The sequence below is a fragment of the Python bivittatus genome, unplaced genomic scaffold (genome assembly GCF_059951505.1).
Source record: "Python bivittatus isolate LINGU-HERP-01145 unplaced genomic scaffold, Pbiv_v1 ctg000700_np1212, whole genome shotgun sequence".
NCBI lineage: Eukaryota > Metazoa > Chordata > Lepidosauria > Squamata > Pythonidae > Python > Python bivittatus.
Window position 1 is genome coordinate 53,793,170 of NW_028277098.1, and position 26,979 is coordinate 53,820,148.

The 26,979-nt window shown below is 40.1% G+C and overlaps 1 protein-coding gene across 1 annotated transcript; it reads left to right on the forward strand.

Annotated features, from left to right (window-relative positions):
• The first annotated feature begins 4,727 nt into the window (after nt 1-4,727).
• GNAT2 (G protein subunit alpha transducin 2) lies at nt 4,728-26,518 on the forward strand. Its single transcript, XM_015887948.3, has 9 exons — nt 4,728-4,845; nt 13,863-13,905; nt 15,099-15,240; nt 17,080-17,237; nt 21,277-21,405; nt 22,073-22,202; nt 24,080-24,233; nt 25,297-25,510; nt 26,495-26,518. The coding sequence occupies exons 1-8, from the start codon at nt 4,728-4,730 to the stop codon at nt 25,485-25,487; spliced, it is 1,065 nt and encodes a 354-aa protein (XP_015743434.1). The 3' UTR covers nt 25,488-25,510; nt 26,495-26,518.
• Nucleotides 26,519-26,979: the final 461 nt, after the last annotated feature.

The following is a 26,979-nucleotide window of genomic DNA, read 5'->3' on the forward strand; positions in this document are numbered from 1 at the left end:
TCCAACAGTGCACTTAATCACCACTGTAACTGAGTCCATCCTCCTTGCTGCTGGTCATCTTCTTCTTCTCTTTCCTTCCACCTTTCCCAGCATTAGAACCTTCTCTGGAGAGCTTGGTCTTTGCATAATGAAAGAAGTAGGTTAATTTGAGCCTGGTCATTTGTGCTTCAAGTGAAAATTCAGGGTTGATTTATTCAGCGATCCATGTGTTTGTTTTCTTGGCTGTCCACAATATTCTCAGGAGTCTTTTCCAACACCAAAGTTCAAAAGTGTCAATATTCTTTCTGTCCTGCTTCTTCAAAGCCCACTTGTTCCTATTAAAGCGTTTAATTTGGGATGGGCAAAAGTGTTCAGTTCAAATTAAAAGCAAAAACATGACCATTTGCATAATTCATATGCATTTTTCCAAGTAATTTTCTCAAATACATCTGTGTATATCCTCCCCATCACTATGCAAACTTTTCCCCAATATACATTTGGGGTTTTGCTATTATTATTATTATTATTATTATTACTACTACTACTACTACTACTACCACTACTAGGACTTTGAAGATGCAGGAAACAGGATAGAAAGAGTATTGACACTTTTAAACATTGGTGTTGGAGAAGACTCCTGAAAATACCATGGATAACCAAGAAAACAAAATATGGATCATAGGAAAAATCATTTGAGGCACAAATGAGCAGATTCAAATTATCATATTTTGGACACATTATGCAAAGACCAATCTCTCCTAAGAAGTCTGTAATGCTGGAGAAGGTAGAAGGAAAGAGAAAAAGAGGATGACTAGCAGCAAGGTGGTCGGACTCAATTACCGCAGAGATGATGCACCTTTGGAAGACCTGGAAGACCAAGTTGGGGACAGAACATCTTGAAGAAGGCCTATCAATGGGGTTGCTAAGAGCTGACACTGACTTAATGGCACACAATCAATCTTTCATTGTCATTATTATTACTATAAACTTTATCTCAAAATTTGGAAAAAAAAGATTATGCACAGGCATTCCAGTTTTTCAAGTCTGGGAAGTATGTGTGTGTGTATTCATATACAAATTTGGATGGACTAATTTCTTATCCATCCCTGCTCAGAACCATGATGCATATGCTAACCACTGTTCAAAGTGAAAGGAAGACTCTCCCTTTGGAAGCTGTGAAGCAGAACTGCATTCTCTAAGCGTGCTTGTTCTCATCCTTACAGCAGAGGCCCTGCATCTGCGGAGCCTCAGTCTTTCTCTCCCAGTGCTTCACAGGCAGAAATCCTTTTCCTTCTCAACTATAGAAATCCTGATGTTGTTGGCTCATGTGATCTGACTCCATGACCTTCAGGCAGCAGTTCCCAACTTTGGCTGTGTTTACACTGCACAATACCTTGGTATCATAATCAACAGTCTGTTGAATAAACAATAACTGGCGAGGTTCATATCATATGCAAAGCCACAAACAAACCACATTATGGTTTAGTGTATGGTATGAACCCAGCTTTTGGCTATTTTTGTTTTCCTTTGAGGAAAGTTAAAATGGCCATTTCCATTGTATAGGAAGGCTACCTGGAACTCATTTTAACAGGCCTTAGTTATGGGAGAGGCTCAGCAGGTGGTAACATTTGGCTGACCTTTGGTCAGACCTGGTTAGTGCCTAGATCAGAGACCACCAGGGAATTCCAAGGCTGGCTAGGCTGGAAAGTAAAAAAAAAAAAAATCCCAAAAGAAAACCAGGACCAACAATTCTCATATTATTATTGCCTAAGGAACTGCAGGGATGTGCCCCTATGATCACCAGGAATCAAGCTTGCCTTGAGGGCATCTTAATCATTCCTTTAGTCACAGAACAAAGGAATTAATAACAAAGAAGGAGCTACTCCATGTGGCTGTTTGTATTCTGGCATACACAGGGCAGGAAAGAAATAACTGACCAGGCAGACTTGCAACATGGCGACAAATTCAAACGCAGCTTCCATGGGGATGGACAAGCTCATAACTGCTGGAACTCATGTGTAATAGTGACACAAAACAAGCATTTTACTGTATCAGGCAAGTCTGTTGGCACCATAACCTCACACTTCATTAGACAAAGGTTATCTTGGGTAATGGAGTATTAGCAAGGCACCTGATCCCATCCATGAGGGGGGACAAGGGGAGTATGTGATATCATGTACGTCACAACATCATGCCGATGACTATTGTGCATTGTTCGTATTGTTTTTGACTGATGCAAATTACATAATTTGTGTCATTTGCCTGATGATGCCATGATTAATGTGATATGATGATGGACTCTACCAGACATCTGTGACCCGCCTCTAAAGCATCTGCACAACTGATTGAAAACCCAGATTCATTGCAAGATAAATAGCAGACAGTCAGGTGACTCTTTGGAAGAACAGCCACTACTGAGTTAATATTACCAAAGGGAAGAATGCCCTTATATGGAAAAAATATGGCAGCTAGAGAGGCTTAAGGCTAAACTAGATCTGGAATTGAAAAGAAAATATAACCCTTTCCTCCCCTGTGACTCTAGGATTCTTGGGAAAGCCTCTCCTCTGAAGCTGGCTGGTGTTTGCACCGGCAGACATCCCTCAAAGCAGTTTGCATGGGGGATTTTCATGCAAAGGTTACAGTAAAGATTCAAGGACCCTAACATCTCCAGGTGCATCTGGAGAACTGCTGTTGCTAGTCAATTTTAACAAAATTATAAAGACACATATAACATCATGTTTGCTTTGGCCTATAAATAACACTTCTTTGCTGAAATGTTCTTTTGGCTTAAAAGAAGGCATAATAAGATGAAGGCAAATGTAAAACCAAATTTAAGAAATTATAAAATGATCATACTGGATAGTATACGAGAGAGAGAGGGAGAGAGAGAGAGAGAGAGAGAGAGAGAGATTTTATAACATAGGAAACAAGCATCTGCAAGGGGCAGGTCAAAAAGTCAAGATGGTGGTGACTTTTTTGATGGCTCCCTGCAGATCCCTTTATAGGAAAGCAAATGTGACGGAATCTTTCAGTGTTTTTGTGTTTTATGTTTCTGTGGTGTAGAAAAGGTTAACCAACTGAAGTCTGATTTAGCTGAATTTTTTGTGAGATGGAATTTCACCAACCCCAACTCACCAGGAATTGTGCCGACACGTGATATCAAACTGAGGGCACCAAAGATAAAAACATCTGCAGTTTTTGCTCCCCGTAAGTTTTGAGTGTTACCATTACCTCAGTTTCTATTTTGCTTTTCCAAGAAAATGTAAATAAAAGTCCTTTTCATCTGATAGCTCTTTTGAATCCCAATAAGAGGAATTCATTAAATGTCCTTTTTTTATCAGACTGTGATGAAAAGGGGCAGAGGAGAACGTCTCACAACCTGCTGAGAAATTGAAGAAGGCTTCCTCTGGGAGGCATTCCTCTGATCCAGAGAACCACTGATCCCTCTAGAGCTGCCCCCCCCCCTCAATTTAAGAATTTGCTGTTGCAAATTGTAAGGATTGTTTGGGGGGTGGAGGAGTTGGAGGGGAATGGGAGGATTTGCTGAACAAAGATAACACTTTAAAGAGCTTAAGTGGCAGGATGGAGAAAAACATAATAAGTCTGTGCAATTCTTCTTGACAGCATTTAAGGATTAAACTCACATATTACCCAACTTTTGAATTATTTTGTTTCTCATAAAGAAGAACACTGCAAGGAAGAAGTCAGGAAAAAAATGTTCCTTTTTTGCGGTGGGAGAGGGAATTCTACCCTTTATCCCAGCCTACTCAGCCAGCTGTTATGATCAGAAACACAGAGGTACAAAACAGGTTCCATCCCATTTCAAAGTCCAATGTTTACTTCTAAAATTAAGCAGTCATATTCCTTTCCTATGCAAAGGACAAAGCAAACAAAAATCAAACGCCCCCATCACTCCTATGTTGGTCCTGGAATCTCTGAATAAGCTAATTTTTTTCACCCACACCAGAATGACAAAATCAGGCCCATGAGCCAGTCTGTTCAAAAGCTGTTGGAACCTGATAGACTTCCTGACTACATGGGAGAGATCAGCAAGAGAATGTAGATAACTGCATCCAATTACACATGCTTTCACTGATGTGATCTATAGAGTCCCTACACAGCACCTGCTGGGGATAATTGCTGTTCAGTTTATAGGATTGCATTGGGATATTAGTATATATTTTTACCATGAACTGATACTTTTAAGTGTTAGGACATGCCCTAATAGTCCTTTCTCTAAGAGACCCAGGAGTACTTTTTGTCAGTAACAGTGGTCCTTGGTTTGCATGAAGGGGAAGGGGGCTGCTAACAAATTCTCACATTACATAATTGTCTACTCCATACTGCGCAACTCCCCCATGTTGGTCTAAGTTCTTCTTTTCCTGGCATTAATCTTTGACATCTTGGCTTTTTATAATTGGATTTTGCAGGACACGTGATGAGATAAAAAGTCCTCAGACCCATTGTAACAAAACTGGGTTATCCATGAAGTCATAAGAGTGGGAGGGAGAAGGAGAGAAAAAGCACAAGGCAAGACAAATGCTTTGTCTTGATGCTACCTTCTTAACAGTCATGGACCAATAATCTGTCAGCCTACCGCTTGAAAGCACAACATATCTAAGAAGCACCTTCTTTATCACCCTGGAGATAGAAATAGCTGGGACCAGCAATCTGAAGAGTTGGAAAAAACAGAGTTGGAGGAGCCGAACAAACTAGTGGAAAAGAAAGAGAGAGCAGAAGAAGGTGAGATGGGGAGTGGAGCAAGTGCTGAAGATAAAGAACTTGCCAAGAGGTCCAAGGAGCTGGAAAAAAAGCTTCAAGAAGATGGAGATAAAGAGGCAAAGACAGTTAAGCTACTCCTGTTAGGTAAGTGTAAGCTAATAGGCTGTTCATCTTCATGTGGGGTGCCTTTAGCTCTCCCAAAAAGGAGATTGTTTGTGAATCCCAGCATCCTTACCCTGGCTAGGGTCAACAAGGGAAGACTAGTTTAGAACTACTTTTCCTGCACATTTTCCTAATGCTGTCCACAAAACATTCTGAAGTGAGCCACCGGGTGCTCTAGATCAACAACAGCAGATGGGATGAAAAAGTATTTAATTGAGGTTGGGTGACCACAACAGAACTAAGGTTTTGGGTGATTCTGAGGTAGCCAAGAAATTAAAACAAAAACAAAAACGTTGATTTGCTGTTTTCTGAGGCAAACTTGTCTCAGTGGCAAAAAATAGAACAGTGGGACAAATATTACAGTCCATTGGGTACAATGAGAGGTCACAAAGATCCTTTCCAGAAGTCTGTGGCACCGTGACTCTTAGAAAAGGTTAAGTATTTCCAAGAAGGACGATGGGTTGCTAAGAAGTGAGGAAAGCTATAGCTCATATTTCAGAATCAGTAAAATTCTCTCTTGTGTTGACATGTTTTCCTTGATAAAAAATAATAGTAAATTTTAGTCAACTTCTAAAAATCTTTGGGAAAGAAGAAAGGAATAATTTCACCTGCAATAGTTTCCTCTGCAATTGGCTCTAATCAAATGTGCAGTGAACTTGCTATTTAACCATTGTTAACCTTAATCTCTGCCCTAGGAAGGAGACAATGGCAAACCACTTCCGAAAAACCTCTCCAAGAAAACTGCAGGGAGTTGTCCAGGCAATTGCCAGGAGTCAAAAACTGACTCGAAGGCACCAAAAACAAACAAACAAAAAAAACCCCTTAATTTTACCAGCAAGCCATAAGTACAGGGCATTGAAAGTGCATTGACATTAAATATAACAATAAATAATTTATTAAATTTATATGCCGCCCAACTAGCAGCAACTCTGGGTGGTTTACAATTGTTAAAAACATTTAAGAGCAACAAACAATACAAAAAACACAAAAAGCAGCACAAGACAGAACAACAATAGAAAGAAAAGAAACCTGGAGGGGAACAGAAAGGAAGAAAGGGGTGTCAGTCATCCTCACCAAAGGTCTGGGCAAAGATCCAGATCTTTAGGGCTCTTCAAAATACCAGTAGAGTGGGAGCTATTCAAATTTCAGGGAGAACCTCATTCTAGAGGGCAGGTGCTGCTACAGAGAAGGTGCACTTCCAGGGTTCAGACAGATGGCATTGTTTAACCAATGGAACCCAGGGCACACCAATCCTGCTAGATTGAACCAGCCAGGAGACAGGCAGTCCATCAAGTAACCAGGCCCTATGCCATGTAGGGCTTTATAGGTGGCAACTAGCACCTTGAATTGCACATGGAAGTAAACTGGCAACCAGTGCAGTTTGTGAAGCAGAGGTGTTACATGGGCATACCAAGGCATGTCCATCACTGCCTGTGCTGCTGCATTCTGGACCAACTGAAGCTTCCAGGTGATCTTCAAGGGCAGACCCATGTAGAGCGTGTTGCAGTAGTCAAGCCATGAAGTGACCAGAGCATGAGTGACTGTCTAAAGGGCCCCCCAGTTTAGGAAAGAGAGTAACTGGCACACCAGATGAAGTTGGGCAAAAGCCTTCCTGGCCACGGCTCTCACCTGCTCATTGAGCAGGAGCTGTGAGTCCAGGAAGACCCCCAAAATTGTGCACCATCCTTGAATGGAGATGTGTCACCCCATCCAAGGTCAAAGTTGGAATATCCCCAGATCTGGGCAGTCCAAACACCCACAGCCACTTGGTCTTGATAGGACTGACTCGCACAGCCTCCAGGCACTGGGACAGAACCTTGACAGCTTCACTTAGCCAGCCCAGAGCTGAGAGATATAATTGAGTGTCATCAGTGTACTGATGATATTGAACCCTAAACGAGCAGATGACCTCACCCAGTGGTTGAAAAGGAGAGGAGAGAGAATAGAACCCTGCAGCACCATGCACATGAGGTGCTCCCATACCCCGCTGCCCTCTTGCCCAAAATGTGCCTGCTTTAGTGATCGAGGTGTGTGAGAGTCACCACTAGCACTATGTGCTATGGACTCGGATTCCAGTAGGAATAACTCCCTTGCTCTTAGCGCCTGGATTGATAACAGAGGGGAGTTTGCTGACTGACTGAAGTGTCAGCCCCACCACCTGCTCCATGTATGTGGTGGAGTGAGGGGTTCAGGGAAGAATTCTTCTGTCAGTACTGAGCTTTTTCTCCTCCTTACCACCATGATGCCAGAAGTCACCCTCTCCCCCATCTTGGTCAGCAAACCTTGGTACTGCCCTCTAATTAGACATCTTAGCTCTACCAGCTTGTTCAGTAGGGTTTTATAGTTTGGAGAAGTCACCCCCAAACTGGTGAAGAAATGTAGACCTGGCTCTAGGATTGAGGAGGGAATGAGCAGGTAGTTAAGGTGAAACTTTAAAAAAAAGATGACACAGTCTTAAGAGGAAAGTATGAGAAGGAAACTCAAAATAATCCCATCTTGATTTTGTTTAGTTTAAGTTGGAACAGAGAGAAACCCTGACAGGCTTTCAGGATTCTGTTATACTACCCCCACAACAATAAACAGCATTCCTGGAATCCTTGTTGTCTCTGTAGCTTGACCTTTACTTCAAAAGGCTGGCATGAATGGTTGTGAGGGTAAGCCTTAAAGTCTGGCCTCTTTTTAAATCAGAAGAAGAAAGGGTGCATGTTGTATCTAGCAAGCAGAAGTGCTATCAAAACCAGGGTACACACATACACATACACACACACACAGAGAGAGCTAATTGGAAGGATTCACTTCCCCAACAAAACAGGCTTTACAGTATTTTTGGGGAAGGGAGTTAGAAGGGGAAATGTTCTTTTCAATTCAAAGAGGTCTGATTTAAAAGGTAGTCCTCACTTAGCAACTACAATTGGGACTGGCAACTTGGTCACTAAGCACTGCAGTCGCTAAGTGGAAAATCACATCACCATGACGGGCTTACAACCTCACTTCCCCTTCAGTTGTTAAGTGAAACACTGCAATCGCTAAGCAAAAAATCATGTGATTGCAACTTACAATTTTGTTTCCACCTTCTATATAAAGTCTGCTTGTCACGAGCTGGCTGCAAAGTATGCGAATAGTGATATGTGACTGTGGGGCATTGTGATCATTGTAAATGCAAGGATTGGTTGCAAAGTTATTTTTTTAGCACTGTCATAACTTCAAGTGGTCACTGCACAAGGCAGTCGGTAAGTGAGGACTTCCTGTAATGGAATGGAAAGGGTGGAAGGGTGGTGTTCTCTTCCCTTTCTATCTAAGAAAACTCACCATCCACCCAACTATACTGAATCAAAACTGATCTAAAAAGTAATAATAAAATAAAATGGGATTGGGAATGTAGAGGCAGGCAAGCAACTGGATATTTATTATTAGTCACCACTGCTACAACAGATGCAGCCAGTGCAGGGTTGAATCCAATGGCTCCTTGTAGCACTTTCTTCCTCTGTAGTTTGCTCTCCGCTCTTTCCCAAGGCCAGTAAGATCCAGAATGGTTCCCTCTATCCAATGGGCTCCTTCACTCCTAAATTCAGATCACCTCCTCCCCTAACAAGTCTAAGCCAGTAGCAACAAGTCTCCCTTGTTTACTGGCCCAGAGGCAGGATAACTCCCCAACTGAAAGAGACAAGATAACTCTGAATAACAACTAAACCACAATGAAACTCAAAACACTTTTTGTCCAAAGTAATTATGTTTTTACCTGTGTCTGGAACAAAACATCTGGGACACAGGGTTTTTTTGGGGGGGGGGGTTGTGCATGAATCACCCAAAACCAGTTGTTCCGTTTTGCAACATTCCTATTCCTTTCAGTATTCCCTTTAATCCATTAGTCCGTTTATAATAATGAGTTGAAACATGAAAATTTCATTGTAACATGCCACTACCATTTTCTTGGGAAAATATAAAGAATTGGATTCCAGTACTTAGAATACTGTTACTCATTGTAGTCACTGAGACTTCAAGTTAACACTGATAACTTCAGGATTCTTCTGAATATTATGAAATCTGGACCCAGCCCAAAGATTTTCATTTTTTAAGTCTGATGCCAAAGACTTCAGTTTCTTATCTCCAGCCACATTTTTCTGCCTCCATAAAATTGGCCTGTTTATGGAAACTGTCTGAGTATTAACTTTAATGTGCGGTACTCTTCTGATGTACATATTTCTAAGTTCTTGATTGTCACATATATGAATTCAGCCAGATGTTATCCAGTTGCCGCTCATAACCAGGAGTTCAGGTTCCTTAAATTCATCTAGAAAATGAATTTGTTGAAAGAAAACTGCCAGCAAGGAATTTATTTAAAAAATAGCGCAAAGGATACTTGAGACGTGGAAACTTTTGTCTAAGACATGTCTTGCAGTCAGTTGCATGAGTGTCTAGCATTTTAACATCCACATGAGCAGCAACTGAGGAATAGATGCAGGCAGCAAGGAATATTTTTTATGATTAGATCAGGGAAAGTGATTACTTGGTGAGAGCTAATGGAGTCTTGCCCAATCTAATGTTCTCCAGATGCATTGGACTACAATCCCCATCATCCCTAGTCATTTTGCCCAGCAGCTGGTGGTAATTTAAGTTGTAATCCAATATATTTGGAGGGCACAAGTTTGAAGTAGGGAATGTATGAACAGAGATGCCGCCATGGCTGGGGCAAAAATCTGTTCTCTACTGTTTAATTCCTGGAGATTTGGAGGTCAAGATGAAGACAGACCTGGCATTCTCTCTGCAGCAAGAAAAAAATGGTGCTATTGTTGCTGTTTAGCTCAGCCAGCCCTAAATGTGAATTGGAAACCTCAGTAATGAAGAGATATGGATTGGATGAGGTGTCCTCCAGTATGTAGAATGAAAAATATTACACCCTTGATCCTGCTGCATGGCTTGTTGAGATAATATTGCTATAGAAATAAGTGTACTATAGTTCATGCAGTGGAAGTGGCTTAGATCAGCAGTGGTGCTTGTGCGGGCAAGCAGGAGTAATAAATTCTTGTGTGCCTCTGGGCAACATGGATTCATCATGGTAACAGCAGGGAGGCTGGAATTAAAGTGCTTAAGCTCTAATTCTATGCAGCTTCCTGGTTTGAACTAACAAGCAGCTTAATGTGATGAGATGAAGAAATGGTGCAATGGCTGTTTAAATTAGTGAAGAGCAACAGAAGAAACATTCTGTTAAGAAAGAAAAGGAACATGTTTTAGGAAGACACATGTCAAAGCTGGTGCTTCTGGAAAGCAAATATCTATTGACGCTGAAAGTTGCCGGCCAGAAACGGTCGATGCTTCAGCGGTTCGAGTCCAGCCTTCGCGTTAACAGGGTGAGCTCCTGTTTCCTCCCCAGTTCCTGTCAACCCAACAGTTCGAAAACTTATGTGAGTAGATAAATGGGGGCTCTCACTCCGGTGGGAGGAAAAATGCTGGCAGCACCTTGCAAAAAAAAAAAAAAAGGAGTCGGGAGCAGTTGCCGGTAAGCGCGAAACCGTGCTTGCCAGAAAAGGGCGCAAAGCAACGGAAACCCCGCCTCCTGCGCTCGCCAGCTGGGCTCTGCTCTAGGAAGGAGGCTCTGGCAAACCACTTCCGAAACAATTGCCTTGAAAACTGCAAGGACTCGTCCAAGCAGTCACTGCAGAGTCGGTAACGACTGAGCGCAGATTTAAAAAAAAAAAAAATGAACCAGTACTTGCAATAAAAACTCATGAATTAATCTTGCAGTGTTAGGGGGTCACTGTATTTAAGTAAATTTTAAATTTATTCTGCACATCTATCTGTGTGCATATACATGTATGTGTATGTGTGTGCATATGATTACATTTTAATAACTTAACTTGGTAAAATGTTTAATAACCCAGCTTAATACAATGATGTTTCAGCTTAGGGCTATTAGTCCTCACTAAAATTGGAACTGTAGTGGTAGGTATAGTCAAACACAGAGGGAGAAAACATTTACAGTACAATCTTATATATGTCTATGTAGAACTAAAACTCATTAAATTTGGCAGTATCTATACAAACTAAGTGTGTATTGGGCTGAAGCCTAAAGATCTTACTTATTCCTGTTAACAAAATGTCATGGTCATCAAAAGGCAAGTATTTCCATATAATGAAAAATTACTGTAGAAAACTCTGATAACAGTGAATCCATATGAGTTTTTTACATCACTGGGTAGCCTTCTAGAATATTTTTATGGAGATAGATATATGCAAATATTTCACGCAGATATGTGTTCCATATTTCATAGAAAAAGCTTACTTGTATTGTAGCAGGGATTCTTGTATGCAAGCTGTGTGAATAATCAATTCTGTTATAAATGAAGGTAACACTAGAAATCATTTGAAAAGCCTTGGAAAACATGATCAGACTTGGCCCATATATTATCAGTCTACTTGAGCACTTCCAGGTACATTATTAAAAAAAGACCTCTGAATGTTTATATCCCAATCCTATTCATGTTAGCTTCTACCCAGACCAGTCCCAATGTAAGAAGTCCACATCTGCCTGATCTCTAATTCCAGCTGACGCCCAAATCTGGGAAGACTGAAAAGGCACTCCCAAATTTTACAACAAAGAGTTACAGAGGAAAGGCAATGAGGTTGCATAAGGAAGCTGCACACAGTAAGCAGTCCCACATCGGATTTGATTTCCATGGTAACTTCCTCCTTAATAATTAGTGTGACTTTTTTTAAAGGACTGCATGTCACAGTAACTCCCACAACCATTTTGATGTTCCTTTCTGGCACTTCATGCTGTTAAAGTATAATCCTTCGTCTTTTATAAGGCGTCCATGTTCTAGAAACACTTCTAGAACAGTGTTTTTAAAACTTGGCAACTTTAAGATGTGTGGACTTCAACTCCCAGAATTCCCTGGCTGGGGAATTCTGGGAGTTGTAGTCCACACATCATAAAATGGCCAAGTTTCAAAAACACTGCTCTAGAGCAAGATGGTCATAACCAACCCCTATAAGGAGATTCATCACCTGGCTCCTAGAGGTTTCAGTGTACCTGCAGAGAGCTTATCTTTCTTCATTCTTACTGCTCTCCCTCCCAGTCAGCTAGGCATAGCAATACATGGCATGGTCACAGCTGTTAGAAAAGGTGCTCAAATGCAGAATGCTGGCATAGCCCCATTTCAAGTCTCAGTCGCAGGGTTCACCATGCAGTGGAGGTCTCATTCCAGGGTGTCTCAGAAGCTTTTGAGAGCTCTTGTTGCTTTGGCTCCCATTTTCTACAACTGGTCTTCCTTCACATGGCTTTTCTTCAAATTTGGGATTTTGGGCAAAACAAGGAATAAATGGACAGAAATAAATGTAGAGGGGGGTTGTTGTAAGCCACTTCTTTTTCTTCTGTGAAGGGGGAAGAGATCCTTGTTTAATCATAAACCAGGAGGAACCTGTGCAGGCATGATAAGATACTTGGTTACTGCTCAGCTTGGAAGAGAGCAGCTGAACACTGGCTGGCAGCCCCTTCTCTGTGCTCAAGCATTGGCCAGCTTCAAAGGAGAAAAGAGAAGTAATGGATGCCCTCTGCCAGCTCTAGGCTTGCAAACATAGAGATATGACCCAGACCATACCATCACGATGTCACCACAGATTGCAGATAGTAAAGAAAACATGGATCATGCTTGGGTGGATCTGGAGGTCCTCCCAGAGAAAAACATTCCTAAAGTGCCTTCATTGTATCTTTAACATGCACTTCCTTCAGTGTTGTCATAACTCTGAGTGGTGCAGAAATAATTCATATATATTTAACATTTGTCTATTATTTGTTAAGACTCGGCCCTGCCTGACCGAGAGCAGCTTTAAAAATATTTGTTTGGCCCAAGAAAGAGAAGCATTTGGTGTAATGGGAAAACAAAGGCTGTTCTTTCCGCAGCTTGGGGAGTTAAAGGACTAGCTCCCTTTTATTGGGCCTTTAGACTAGTTGGGTTTTTAAGGCTCAGCTGACACATCCTACTTAGCCAAGGTTTGTTTTAATCAGATTGCTGAGCAAGACGCAGTGGCTGAATTTACACTAAGTCAAGATCAAACAAATCATATTATGGCTTAGTACAATGTATGAAGCCGGGAACTACAGACTACATTAATCCATAATATAGTTTAGTTTGAACTTAACGTGTTGTGTGAAACATACTGGTTTATGTTGTTAACAGTATGTTGCAGAAGCTTAGCCAACTGTGGTCCATTCAGTAGATATGATTTAATATTGTATTTGAGCTAAGTCACTATTTCACATACAAGTATCACCTTTTTTCAGCTGGTTCAAGCACTATAGCAGCCAACCTGCTCTCCTGTAATAAGATTAACTTAAGCATGAACATCAGAGAAGAGTCTTCTGAGATCACTGATCCTCCTTCACAGAAAATCATATATGTTCCCCATGATGTTATGCTGTCTTTATGATAGGTCAGTCATAATGGCTGATCTCTCATGTTGCACTAAGCTATAATATGAGTATTTTATTTTTTTACTTTTGCCTTGGTGGACTGCATGAATCTAACCATTTCTTGTAAATCATGGTATATGGTCTAGTTATCACGCCTGTTGTCTGTGCTTGGATACTAGGAGTGTCAGGGTATTTAGTACTTGGATGAGAGACCACAAAGAAATGTCAGAACTTAGGTAAGACAGGGGAGTTTAAAAATATCCTGGAAGAAGCAGTGGCAAGCCATTCTAATATTGTTGCAAAAGAGACTACCTGAATGAGTCCACTGAGTCACCAAAAGTCAAGCTTATTGAGTCTTTATGTATATGTTATGTACGAACAAGGACATGATGGTTTATTAGCAAACCAACCAACCATGCCCTAATAGAATGACTGATCTACATGAGTAAGCTCAGTGATACAGTAATTGGATATATTTCCAGTTGTGATCTGACAGTTACTGCAGTAGGAAAGCAATACATAGTTAACTCAGAGTGTCCCCCCATTTGTCTGCAAAGCGATTCTGACATTAAACTGTTTCTCATTCCAGGTGCTGGTGAGTCAGGGAAAAGTACAATTGTCAAACAGATGAAGTGAGTATCACCTTCAAGATCAGCAATCAGGAGCTCAAATGTTAGCTGTACCCAGTAGCATTTTCAGTGAGGTGTCGTTCCACATTGGTTCATATTTATAGATGCTTTTCAGGTTGTTGGCAGCAGGAGTGGGCTGAAGCAGATAACTTAAACGGATTATGGAAGGCTTAGGACACAAATAAAAATAGCATGTAGTTAAACCCAGTGAGGACAACAAGTAGCAACTGCTTGCTTCATAAATTGATTCTGAGCAGGATCAAGAGGAAATGCTTTTTCATACCACAGCTTGGCATAGACCAATCAATAGCTGCACACTTGCATATGGTTTAGAGAACTCCCATAAGTTCAGGATGGTCATTCTTTTAGGCTGGTGGATGGAAATGAACACTTAAAGGCAGGTGCAGTTGTGTAGCTCTTCCTTTAGCATGGTTTTCACTAGGTTTTTTATGAATTTTGTAGGAACTAAACTAGGTTTAAGACCAGAGTGATTCTAGGCAAGTGCAAACCACACTGAAGATAGAGTGTCCAGTTAGCAGGAACAAGCTTTGAATTATTGGTACAAGAAATCTCCTCATCAACTGAGTATTACAATTAGGATAGTGTAGCACTTGGGATTTAAACCCCAAAAAGTGCTTCAGAGCACATGGGAGCAAGAATGTAGCCTACTCAGCAACACCTTCTTGGGGAAATGCAGCTGCTCTTACCTGTTGCAGACAAGAGGTACATTCTCATTCATGCATGAACCCAAATCAGAAGCTCTGCCCAGCCTTCTACAGTAGAAAACTGGTGTACCAAGCTGATGTTTTTAATTACCCAAACTGACAGTAGCACTCATAACTTGAAACAAACTAAGCGCTCAAGATCTTTGTTAGGTGGGTTGCTACAAAAAGCAGAATTGGGGAGAAGGGAGAGAAAGTTGATGTGGAAGTCATGATGCTGAGAATGTTAAGAGGGAATGGCAGAAGTGACAATGGTTTAGATAAAATGAACTCCACCAGATGTTAACATTTCACTTACTGAGTAATATTTCACTGAGTACAATACTCAGAATTGTCTCCAATTCTTGTTGAAATGCGCAGGCTCCTTGGCAGGTGGAGAGTAAAAGCAAAGAGAAAAATAGGACTAAAGCTTTGAAATAAAATCTATGATGGCATTTAACATTCAGTACCTGGATTTTTCTCTTCATCCTACAGGATTATCCATCAAGATGGTTATACAGAAGAAGAATGTATGGAGTTCAAAGCAATCATATATAGCAACATACTACAGTCCATCTTAGCAATCGTCAGGGCAATGTCTACTCTGGGAATAGATTATGCTGAGTCCAGCCGAGGGGTGAGTGTTTCTAATAGCACACTGTACTTCTAACCCAGTGTTCTCCTGAAGGCAATGAAAATGGCTAGAAATAGGGATATAACAGAGTCAGGGCGGTTGGAGGTGTCAAAAAAGGAAATATGGTGCCCACTACTGTGTAACTGAACTCTTGATTTTTTTGACACCCCCTACCCTCCCCCCCCCCACACACACACACAGGTGCCCCTGGGTGGAGCACAGAGCAATTTTTTCCTCTTATATAGGAAAAATGTTTTTAAGCTGATCAGGCTGGGAACATAGTTGCTGTGTGTGTTTGTATATATGTGAGACGAGGAGACTGATACCAACTTTTTTTTTCCTAATTTGTGTCCAAGCTATATTTCCAGGGGATACTTAAGTAATAGTCCAGAATAAATAGCATGCTGCTTCACTAAATTTTATTTTATGGACTATGCACATTTTTCTTACAGTTTAAAATATAGAAAACCAAAGAACGTACCTTTATAAACAACTAAAATTGGAGGGCATTCTAGAAGATTAACATATGTACTATGTTCAGAAGCAACATATAAGGATATATAAACCCACAGTTTCAGAGCAGGGGTGTAGGGGTTAAATAGTGATAACATGCAGAAAGTACAGATCCTTTATGGAAAGCAAACACACTCAAAAACACATTGCTTTTCAGTACCAATGCAAACAGTTCCAAAAAACTTATGCCACACAAAATCTCTTAGTCTGGAACACAAGGCATGGTGAACAACACATTTTAATTTAGCGTAGCATGAATTGTGTAGCATATGAACCTAGACAATGTGGTTCGCTTACGGCTCAGTGTTCCAGGCAACTCCAGACATTGGGTAAGCTGTTTAAACCATGGTTCTGTTAACCGTGGGTAAGTGTGTTGTACAAACACAACCCTTCACTTTTTTTGCTGCAACAACCTAAACGCAGCTCTCCCCTGGAAGTGAAGCAGCTGTGGATGGTGCCACCTGGTGGTTAAAGAAAAGTCTTGGGGCACATTATTTGTTTCCTATCCATCAATGTGCAATTATTCTATGAATCTATGATTCATAGAATAATTACGCCAGGACCAGCTTCAGATGTCTAGCTGTATCTGCGGCTATTCTCAAAACAGTCTTACCTCTCACAATTCATAACAGGAAGCAATGTACTTTTAAAAAGAAGAAATGAGAAGATACTGCTGAAAATGTGCAAGACATCAGCTAACCCCATCTGTTACTGAAAATATGCCATGTTGGAACAAACCACTGCACAGATGATGTCAGAGTGGCAATACACAATATCCATTCATTTGAGCAGCAACATGGAAACAAAGTGATGACATGTAGAAAGTATAACTGCTTTATGGACAGCAACTGCACTCAACACTCTTTTTGAATAGTAGTGCAGACAGCCTTTCTGCAAGACTTCCTACATCTCAGCATTTCCCAATCTGCCCACCAAACATCCTTGCAGCTTCCCATCTTCTCATAACATTCCACAAGAGGAAATTCCTTTGGTGGACAAGCCATGACCAATCAAAGTTCTCCCATGATGAAGGAAGCTGATATATTGTCACTTGGAGTTATTACTTTCTTCTATTTTTTTTTCTCCCAGTAAGAGTAGTGTTCTTCCTTCTCTCTGCTTCTCTGCTTTGGTGTTTCCTAGTTTGATCTATGGGTTCTAATGAAGCCTGTCTTTGCAAGCTAGAACTTCCCAACTGAAAAAAGTGGACATCTTGTGTAGGTGACCTCATAACCACATGAAGATGAACATCAAGCCTTGAATTCCATATCCAGCCTTCTCTTAAGCCCCCAAGGAAACAAGGTTGTGCTCATGGGCTCCATGTCTTTATAGGATGATTCACGGCAGCTGTTCAGTTTGGCTGACTCCACTGAAGAAGGCACCATGCCCCCAGAACTAGTGGACTGTATAAAGAGACTTTGGAGTGATGGAGGAGTTCAAGCCTGCTTTGAGCGAGCAGCTGAATATCAGCTCAATGATTCTGCTGCATAGTAAGTCTGAGCCGACTATTGCATCAACAGAAGGATTACCATATTGGGAAGGCAATTAAGCCCTCTCAAAGGATTGTGATAATGAGTTTGCACAAATATCATGTACTGTGATGCTTGATAATAGGAATTTATCCTTGCATAGTTTGCTGTCTTTTCAAATAAAACCAGTTGTGTTGTGCATGCTTCAAAAATGATTTGGAGAGATGGTTCACAATATGTGGAAAATGAGTTCGGCCTCTCTTTAAAGCAGCTACCTGGATGCTTCAAAGAGGGTTGTGTTTGTGTGCCCACATATTCCAAATCACCTCTTCCTAATCACTTTCAGAACATGTGTTGTCCTAAAAATAGACTTTGGAACAGCATGAAACTAAGAGATCATTTCTTTTCCAGTGTTGAACCAGGACCTCCAAGTCTATATTCCCCTTCACACAGATGCTAAATGGTACGACACCTGCTTCTGTGTGATGACATCCTGCAAACCTTGCTGAGGGAGTACTGCCTTTGATCTTAGCAGGAGCAATGGTCTTCCCATTCCTGAAAAAAAAGTCCTTCCTAAATCCAGAGGAGTTCATCAGCTAAGTTCATAAACTAAGACTCAGTCACAAATACAAATTTTGAGACAAGATATTTGAGAGGATAGTATTGGTACAACTGCAGAAGTTTTTGGAGGACCAGTTTGGTATAGTGGTTAAGGCACCAGGCTGGAAACCAGGAGACTGTGAGTTCTAGTCCCACCTTAGTCATGAAGCCAGCTGGGTGACCTTGGACTAGTCACACTCTCTCAGCCTAGGAAGCAGGCACTGGCGATCCACATCTGAAATCTTGCCGAGAAAACTGCAGTGACTAGTCCAGGCAGTCACCAGGAGTCAACACTGACTTGAAGGCACCCCCCCCCCCCCCAAAATTGACTCTTTTCAGTCTAACCTGGTCTGGGGACAGAGGGACAGCAACTCTGTTGAATTTGCTTGATCTCTCAGCACTTTTGGATGCTGTCAATCATCATATCCTCCTGGACCATCTCCATAAGTTTGGGGAGGGGGGGGGTTGGGGCAGACCCAGTATACTATGGTATAGCAATTCACTCCTAGTTATAGGGATGGTCCCAGAGTGTCCCGGTCTCAGAGTGTCCCAGTCCCTAGGCAGCTTTTTTTTTTTTTTTTGGTGTAATAACACCAAGTTTTATATTAATCCCAATGGGGTGGTCATCAGGGGGAAATGCTGTCAATATGTTGATGTTCAGCTCTACTTTTCTATAATGCCTGAATCAGGAGACATAGTGCTTGTTCTGGAGATTGTGATGATATGGTTGAGGACCAAGAAGTTAAGGCTGAATCCTGAAGAATTAGGGAGTCTGTTAGTTGTGATTATGGCTGTATTCCCTCAGAAAGAATGGGTACATAGCTTTGGGTGCTCCTAGACTCATCATCATTGGATCCACAAGTGATTGCTGTGGCCAGAAGCATCTTGATGGTTGTACCAACTTCTAAACAAGAAAAGGTCCCTGCTTTACACCCAAGCCTTCCCTGAATGTTGTGTTTGGTTTTTATTTTCCTTTACTCTCCCATGTTTTTTAAACGAATGTCCTGTTTTTATTCTGTTTAACCTATTGTATATACTATAGTTTACAATTATTCTTAGATTTACAATACTGTAGAAAGTGGAATATAAATAGTAACTACAGACTACCCCAATAACATGGATGGGGCCAATCATATTTGTTCCTACATCCTCTATCCTCATTAGTTAATTGAGATTGCTCCCATGCACTTGGGCACACCCATTTTATTGTACTAGTCCTAATGTGCTTTTGAACTGGTGGGCACATTGGTAATTCTGAAAGCATGTTGTGTGCGCTTTCAGAAAAAGGCCACCATAGTGAGCATGAAAGCATTGATTTATCAGAAGGCAGGTTGCTCCCTGCCACTCACTCCAGCCCCCAGCATGCTCCTAACCACCCTAGCTTATTTTTGTTTTCTGTCTAGTCAAGTAGACCCATTTCCAAACATTCTACAAGATGGTAGAAGTAGCTGCTTTGTTTTCCAGCATGGTGGTCTTTCTTTAAATATTTGTGTGCATGTGCACAAGTTAAAAAAGTCGGCTGGATTAATATTTATAAGCAGGTTGATGTACCTGGCTATTACACTGCATATTGATGGATTAATCACCCTCTCTAGCAGAAAAGTTTCAGTGATGGGGAGAAGGAGTCTATGTAATTTTCTACAAATAAGAAAGACAAGTATATGATAAACTGTTCTCTACATTGCACATACATCATATGCTCAGTATGCCTGAAGTAGAAATGGACAAGAGTCCCCATTTACAAGTCTTGTGCAATTTTCGCTGCCACATCACTAGTGGACCTGATGGCTCTATAACTGTACCAGGCAACACAAAGCCACTGAACATAGTTGAAATCCCCTGCACAAATTGTGCAAACCACAGCTACTCTGGATATGTAGAAGTATGGATAGAGCTCAACACCACCAAATTAATAGTAAAACAATCCAGACATGCAGTTAATATAATGACATGCAGAGATGACATTGAGGTTGGCTTTCAGCTATTAAAGTCTCACCTGCTTGAGTGGAGGGAGGGAAGGAGGAAGGAAGGAAGACTTAATTCTAAAACTGGATAGAAGTAAATGGCAAAGGAAGAGTGTAGAAGTGGAGGCATGGTTAAACAAAGGAAATGCTTTTTTTTTCAACTTTAGACTTAATTGCAGCAGGACATGGGATCTAGTATTTGTTTCATCAATAAATCAGCACTGATCAGAACTTGCATGGCTTTCTAAATCCTCTTCTGAAGATGTGTATTTTGATTTCTCAGGGAGTAGTTGGTTAAGATAAAGGTGAAAATGTTTTCTTATGTTTGTTTTCAGCTTTCAATTACTGCTTTCCTAAACTCTTTAGGAAGGAAAAGGCTAGTAGGAATGTCAGGATTTTGAAGCCCGTCAGGAAATAATCTGGAAGGTAGGAGAGAATTCAGGAAGGAGACATCCCAGTTAACAGTCTTGAATAAGTACAATGGAAGCTAGTGAACATTTTGAATAAAGTATCTCACAGCCCAAGGGATACTTGTTACTCATATCTGATTTAGGAGAAAGCAAGTAAGTCAAGATACAGCCTGCTAGTTTTCTATGACTTTATAATCTAATAATATGTCAGTTATGAATAACCTCTGGGACTGCAAATCCTGATATCAGCTATTGAATTTCATTGTGCATTTGGCTTTGGGTACAAACATCTGGGTAAACATTCAAGCTGCTTACTTGCATAGTTCTGTACTAATATTCAGTTCAATTTCAAAGGGCAATTTAGCAAATTGTGCTACAATATATAGATATGACACGGATGCACACTCCTCCAAATTCTTACTGGCCTTGCTGACTAAAAATTGTGCCTTTGCTTTTTGCCAATTAGCATTTTGCAACAGAGGTCTACTAAATCCTCTAAGGCTTCATTCCCAAGCTAGTACCTTCCATGTGATGGACTATAGTTCCTATCTTCTCCAGCCACCATGAGGGTAACAAGATTTATTATCCAATATATTTAGAGAGCACTAAATTGGAGAAGGCTGCATTAAGGAATGTTTATGCAACCATAAGGATAAGTAGAGTCAAATACATAAGACAATACAATACATTGGAGAATAAATGGTCAAAATCTGTTCATTAATCTGTTAGCATTAACAGAATAATAACTTGCAATTACTGTGCGGTCCTAACAAAACCTCAAAGAGCAAATGTTTGCCTATTCTGTCCTTGCTGCATTAGCCTGGTGTTAACCAATGCTTACAGCACATCTTCCTTAGTGGTATACAAAGGAAAGCAGAACATGTTGAGATTAATTCCCAGTAACTTCAGTTTGATATTTCTGGAAGATACGGGTTCAGAATCCTGCTCAAGCCATTAAAGCTCTAGGAACCTTTGAAAAAGCCCTATAAAGTTAAAATATAGGTGGCATATAACACACACACTATCATATAATCCTACACCATGCTTAGATATTATAAACCAGATCTGCATCTCATTCTGCTCTAGCTATCTTAATCAGCTGGACAGGATCACAGCTCCCAACTACCTTCCCAATGAACAGGATGTATTGCGATCTCGAGTTAAGACTACAGGTATCATAGAGACAAAGTTCTCTGTCAAGGATCTCAATTTCAGGTGAGCAAAACCTCTTAATATCTTCCTTGGTAACCTTTTCCCCATTTTCTCCAACCAATTTCCAGGATGTACAAATCCTATTTTAGTTCTATTTTGCCTTTCCTCCTCTTGTATACATTTCATTGCGCAGTGCATTTCAGCATCCAGAAGTCTTCTTGCCACACCTTTTTACCTAATGTAAAGCTGGCCATTAGCAGCCGGGCATTCTTAGGAATAGCCTTAACGCTATGTGTCTTTGTGCACCTAGCAAAGGCCTAACTTTTCAAGGTTTTTGATTTGTAATTTGATATATACTGTTTCAATTTTTTGTTAAATATTTGACTGAAAAATGGGAAGTACTTTTCCAAATTACATTGTAGGATCATTTTCACATCTTTGTCGATTTCCCCAAGTTGGTTTCCTCCAAATGAGTTTCACTTCAGTTCTCATAATCTCCAAGACCCAGAATGTTTGGAAATTATGGGCCGAAATCCTACACGTGTGCAGATTGTGGGAGGCTGACTAGCTGTTGCAATATGCATCTTTAACCAGTGTGATGGACAGTAAATGTCCATCTTTCTAAAGTTCCAAACATCTGTCCATTGAAACTACATTGCTGTAGGATGGTTTTTTCCTTGCTTCAAATGTTCCAGCGTCAGTGTCATATGCATGTTTCTTCTTTCTTCAGAATGTTTGATGTAGGTGGGCAGAGATCAGAGCGCAAAAAGTGGATCCACTGCTTTGAAGGGGTGACCTGCATCATCTTCTGTGGAGCTCTTAGTGCATATGATATGGTCTTGGTGGAAGATGATGAAATGGTATGTTTATTAGCTCAAACTGTACACGATGAAGTACAATTCCAGGGCCAAACACATACCTGACTCGGCTTTGAAATTCATCAGCCACATAGATAAACCCCACTTGAGTCACCCTTTTCACGCCATACTAATAGAGAATGCCAGAATTTTATAATTGCATTAGCAGCCTGATTAAAATCAGAGAAGGGAAAATTAAGGGAACTTAAAGGCAGTCAGTAGGGTTTTTTGCAAAATTGTGCTGCTCTAATTCAAGCCCAAGCTATTTGAAGGATCACCCACCCACACATTAGATTGGCTAGCTATAAAAACATGTTAGTTGCTTATTTTTCAGCAAGCTGAATTGCAGATGACAGGAGACTCTCCATAAAATGAGATAAGATAGCTAAAAAGGATTTGCGGAAACCAACAGCTGCTTTCTCAGTAACTGGGGGAAAGCTACCAATATCTACAGATACTTCCTCTGGCAAGCACTTAAAATATGCTTTTAACAACAATTAAAAGCTGGCATGCAACAAAACCAAGTCATAACTTTCAGCATCATCCTTATTTCTAAGAATGTCTCTGCCCTTCACCAGGGTTCATAGATGTTCTTAGAAAACAACAAGGTGGGGAAAGTATGCAGAGCATGGTTTCTGGAATTCAATAATAATGCAACCAGGAGGGAAAGGGGGCTTAGGATGGAAGAGTCAGCAATGTATCAAACCACTGCCAAAGGGTCTCTCTCCCATGGGGATGCATTGTGGGAGTTTTTTCCTCCACTGACCCTTGCCAGATCAAGCTCATTTTTAAACTCAATTTTTATTCTGCTAATTTTTCTCCCCACCCAAAATTTAGTCCCATTTCATTCAATTTTTAGAGAGTTATCCTGTTAACAGACCAACGGACAGTCTCCTGAGCATCTTCACAACATTTCTTCCCAATGTTCTTCCACTGGAGTTAAAAGACTATCAATGGGTGGGTGGCTACAGCTCATTACTTTGTTTACAGGTGTGTCCAATGTCCAGAAAGAAGTCAAAGCTAAGCTAGATGGTAAAGAGCATCCTGAGAGACTAGATGATGACCTGGATCAAGTACTCCTTTGTTATTAGACATATCCACTGGAGCAACCATTTGTGAATGTTAAAGCCCCATCAGGGCAGCCAATTTATGTTAGCATGACCTCAACATGTCAATGTTTTCACCACCCTAAAAAAGTTGCTTAGACTGTGAGGAGATTATTGAAGGATGCAGCCTTTCCCTTTCAGTATTGCCTCCCCACACTGGAATTAGGAGTGACAAAGCCATAGAAACACCTCTTTCAACAGCTCATGTTTATCTTCCAGTTAATAATAAAGAGTAAACGCTTTGACTAAATGTAGCAGGTTGATAGTGATAAGGTATAGAATCAATTTTGTGAGATCAGTATTATTTTGTAATCTAAAACCAAAGTGCATTGGGGGAAAATACACCATTTAGATCAGCAAACAAAGGGAACAGCAGGGGCTGCTCCTTTGAGACACATACATTTTGTCTGGATCCAACACACTTCTTGTGTAAGTTATCTGAAGTATTGTTTTAATATTAGCAATTATATATGATCCTTTGTTTATTCCTTGATAGTGTTTTGCAATTTTCAATGTGAAATGTTAATACTCTAGAAACAAGCTATTTAAATCTTAGGAGCCTTCTATCATCTCTAGGAATTTGAGTTTTTACTTAATCACTACTTCTATGCTCCCATCACTGTTGACTGTATACCATCCATTTTGCACATTCATTGAAATATTTATTTTTTTTGCTTAAGTTTATTCTACAATCAGAATATTCAATAAAATGTTAGGTGGCCTCAGGTACCATTGTTCCTTTTAAGCTTAACTTTTTAAAGTTCTTCTCTTTAGAACCGCATGCATGAATCTTTGCATCTCTTCAACAGTATATGTAATCACAAGTTCTTTGCTGCCACTTCCATAATTCTTTTCTTGAACAAGAAGGACCTCTTTGAGGAAAAAATCAAGAAAGTACATCTCAGCATTTGCTTCCCTGATTATGATGGTGAGTTAGAACATTTTCTTCACTTTTATGACAGCCAAAGTATTTGATACAAGAACTAAATGAGAGAAAGGCTTTTCTCTTACACCAGCGTTCAGTTGGCTGGGGCAGTTTCCCCAACTAAGTAACTTCCACATGCAATAGATTCAGTTACCATCATTCCCAAACAGCATGTCCAACAGCTATGCTGGCTTGAAATCATAGCAGTCCAATATATTTGGTGAGGATCAGGTTGAAGAAAACCAGGGAAGAACATGTTTTACACATTGATGAACAAGGTGCTAGGTTTGAAGTAATTTACTCGTGAAACTGAAAGGTATCAATTCAATCACAAATTCACATATATACAACTTATTCAACTGGTTTTAAAAATTGCTTGCTCTATGAAACAACACAATAAAGGTATTACACTTCTTTAGAGCCTTAAGATTTAAGTTACTGCAGTCACATTCTACTGCTGTCAGGCTTACTGTTAAAGAGAACTACCCATTTCAATTTACATAATGTTTCATCGTGTTATTTCCTATGCTATATAATTTTCATATGAAAGGAACTGGGAGCACAAGCATTTTTATTGGTTTGTTTCTGTTCAACTCAAGAACTGCTTGTAACAGTTCTGACAATAAAATATGTTGTGGGTTGACACATTGAATTAATATAAACACTAGTATTACATAAGAAATCATTTCAAGTTCTGCATCAATTCCAAGATGCAGATGGAAATGCATACAATTGAATTGAAAAATGCATGGGATATTTCCACTGGTGCAAGAAATCTGTTAGTGATTCTACCTACCCCCTCAAAATCTAATCAAGGATTGGGAATCATCTTGGACAACTCAAGCAATAGTATGGAGGAGTACTAAGCAAATTTTGTAACATTTACATTGCCTTTCCTCCTGGAGTTCAAGGCAACATATATATCACTTCTTTTTCACTTCCACCAGCAGAATGTTATTTGATCCAAGGCTCTTCTTGTAAATGAGCAACTCAGGATCCAAGCAATAAGTGGTACTTTTTAGCAACTACATGTTTATATTCTTCCCTGTTTCCTTTCCCCAAACAGGCCCCAATACATTTGAAGATGCAGGCAATTACATCAAGCTTCAGTTTCTTGATCTAAACATGAGAAAAGATGCAAAAGAAATTTATAGTCACATGACTTGTGCCACAGATACACAGAATGTCAAATTTGTATTTGATGCAGTAACAGATGTAATCATCAAAGAGAACCTAAAGGACTGTGGTCTCTTCTAAGATTACAGTTTTTTAAAAAAAAGGTAATTACATTCACTTATCTGTTCCTAAAGTAGGAATCAGGGAATAAGTATACTTCAGCATTTCCTTACTTATGCTTGTAACCACACTTACTTCTGAACAGTAGTACTTAAATTCAAACGTGCATAATAACTACATGAAAACAGTAACCAAGTCAACTGAGCTTTGTAATAGGAAGCAGCAGTTTTAAACTGCAACAGGATGCTTGCATTGAAACTATGCAAGTACTCTGCTATTTCAGTTCCTCTGACATAGTAATTTGTAATAATTATTACTTTACATCAGAAGACTAGTACTATGCCCAAATTCTTGTCTAAGGAATTATTTCTGAGGCACGTTTGAAGATACTAATGCAACTGAAGAACAATTTTAAAGCAATCACAGGTAACAAGTTCCCATATGATTACAAAACCACCTCATATTGGATGGAAAGTTGCTCGAAATGTAATACTATAGTTCTGACTCAAAATTAAAGCTGGCACCCAGTAAAGGACTAGGGAGTTTTTAAAGGTAAAATAGTTTCCCTTGAGTCAACTATTTATTCTATAGTAACTACATGGACACATTCATGGGGGGAGAAAGCAGGATTGGAAAAGGCATGGAAGTGGTAGGCCCTTCCAGGATGTTTTTCAATCTTCCAATGGAGCTATATACCTGGGATTTCCTGATTGCCCCCCCCCCACCAAGAACTAGCCATCTACGATTTGATTTAGCTCTTTCAATATCAGCCAAAGTGCTTACACAGTACTAAATGCGTAAGAATGCAGTTGTTTCCCAAAAAACATCTGCAGAACCTGCAGTTATTGCCAGACTGCATATGCCATGGCCACTGAACATGATTACTAGGGTGATAGGGTTGAAGGTTAAAAACTTCTGAAGGTATGTACACAACCCATCCCTATATCTTTGACATCCTTTTGACAACATCAAGTTTAAATGTAATTTGATTTCATTTGTCAAAATATTATCTCACCTTCATCAATCAGGAACAAGGGCTTCCAGTTAGCTTCACCATTCTGCTGAGCAGAGCCAATGGAGCAAACAGTCATTCAGGAATCCACACTTCTCCATAACCCACCCAAGATAAACAATTCTACCAAGAACATGCCATCAGAAAAGCCTAAAGGAACAAAAAGTTATGAGTCTCCCATTTCTGAATCATTTTCTCTGATAATTTTCTCTTCTGAAGTACTCTACAATCTCTAAAAGTGGAAACTGTAACATGAACAACAGTGAAGACAAACTTGTTTACAAACAGTGAATTTATATGTCAAACACTGAACCTCCGCATTTAACTATTTTTAAAAGCCATAATTCTTTCACAGGAAAAACATAATCAATGCTTTTGGGTCTTGTTCAGTAGAACTGTTCATTTTAAAACCAATCGTCTGAATGTCCAAGTCCAAAAATTGTATATTGTATATGTGGTCAAATGATAAATATTAAGCCCAAAAAGAAATGAGGCATTTTC

Coding starts and splice junctions, on each gene's coding strand:
- GNAT2 (XM_015887948.3), top strand. CDS start 4,728: ATGGGGAGTGGAGCAAGTGCTGAAGATAAAGAACTTGCCAAGAGGTCC. Junction 17,238..21,276: donor CTCAATGATTCTGCTGCATA/GTAAGTCTGAGC, acceptor ATTCTGCTCTAG/CTATCTTAATCAGCTGGACA. Junction 22,203..24,079: donor TGGTGGAAGATGATGAAATG/GTATGTTTATTA, acceptor TCTTCTCTTTAG/AACCGCATGCATGAATCTTT.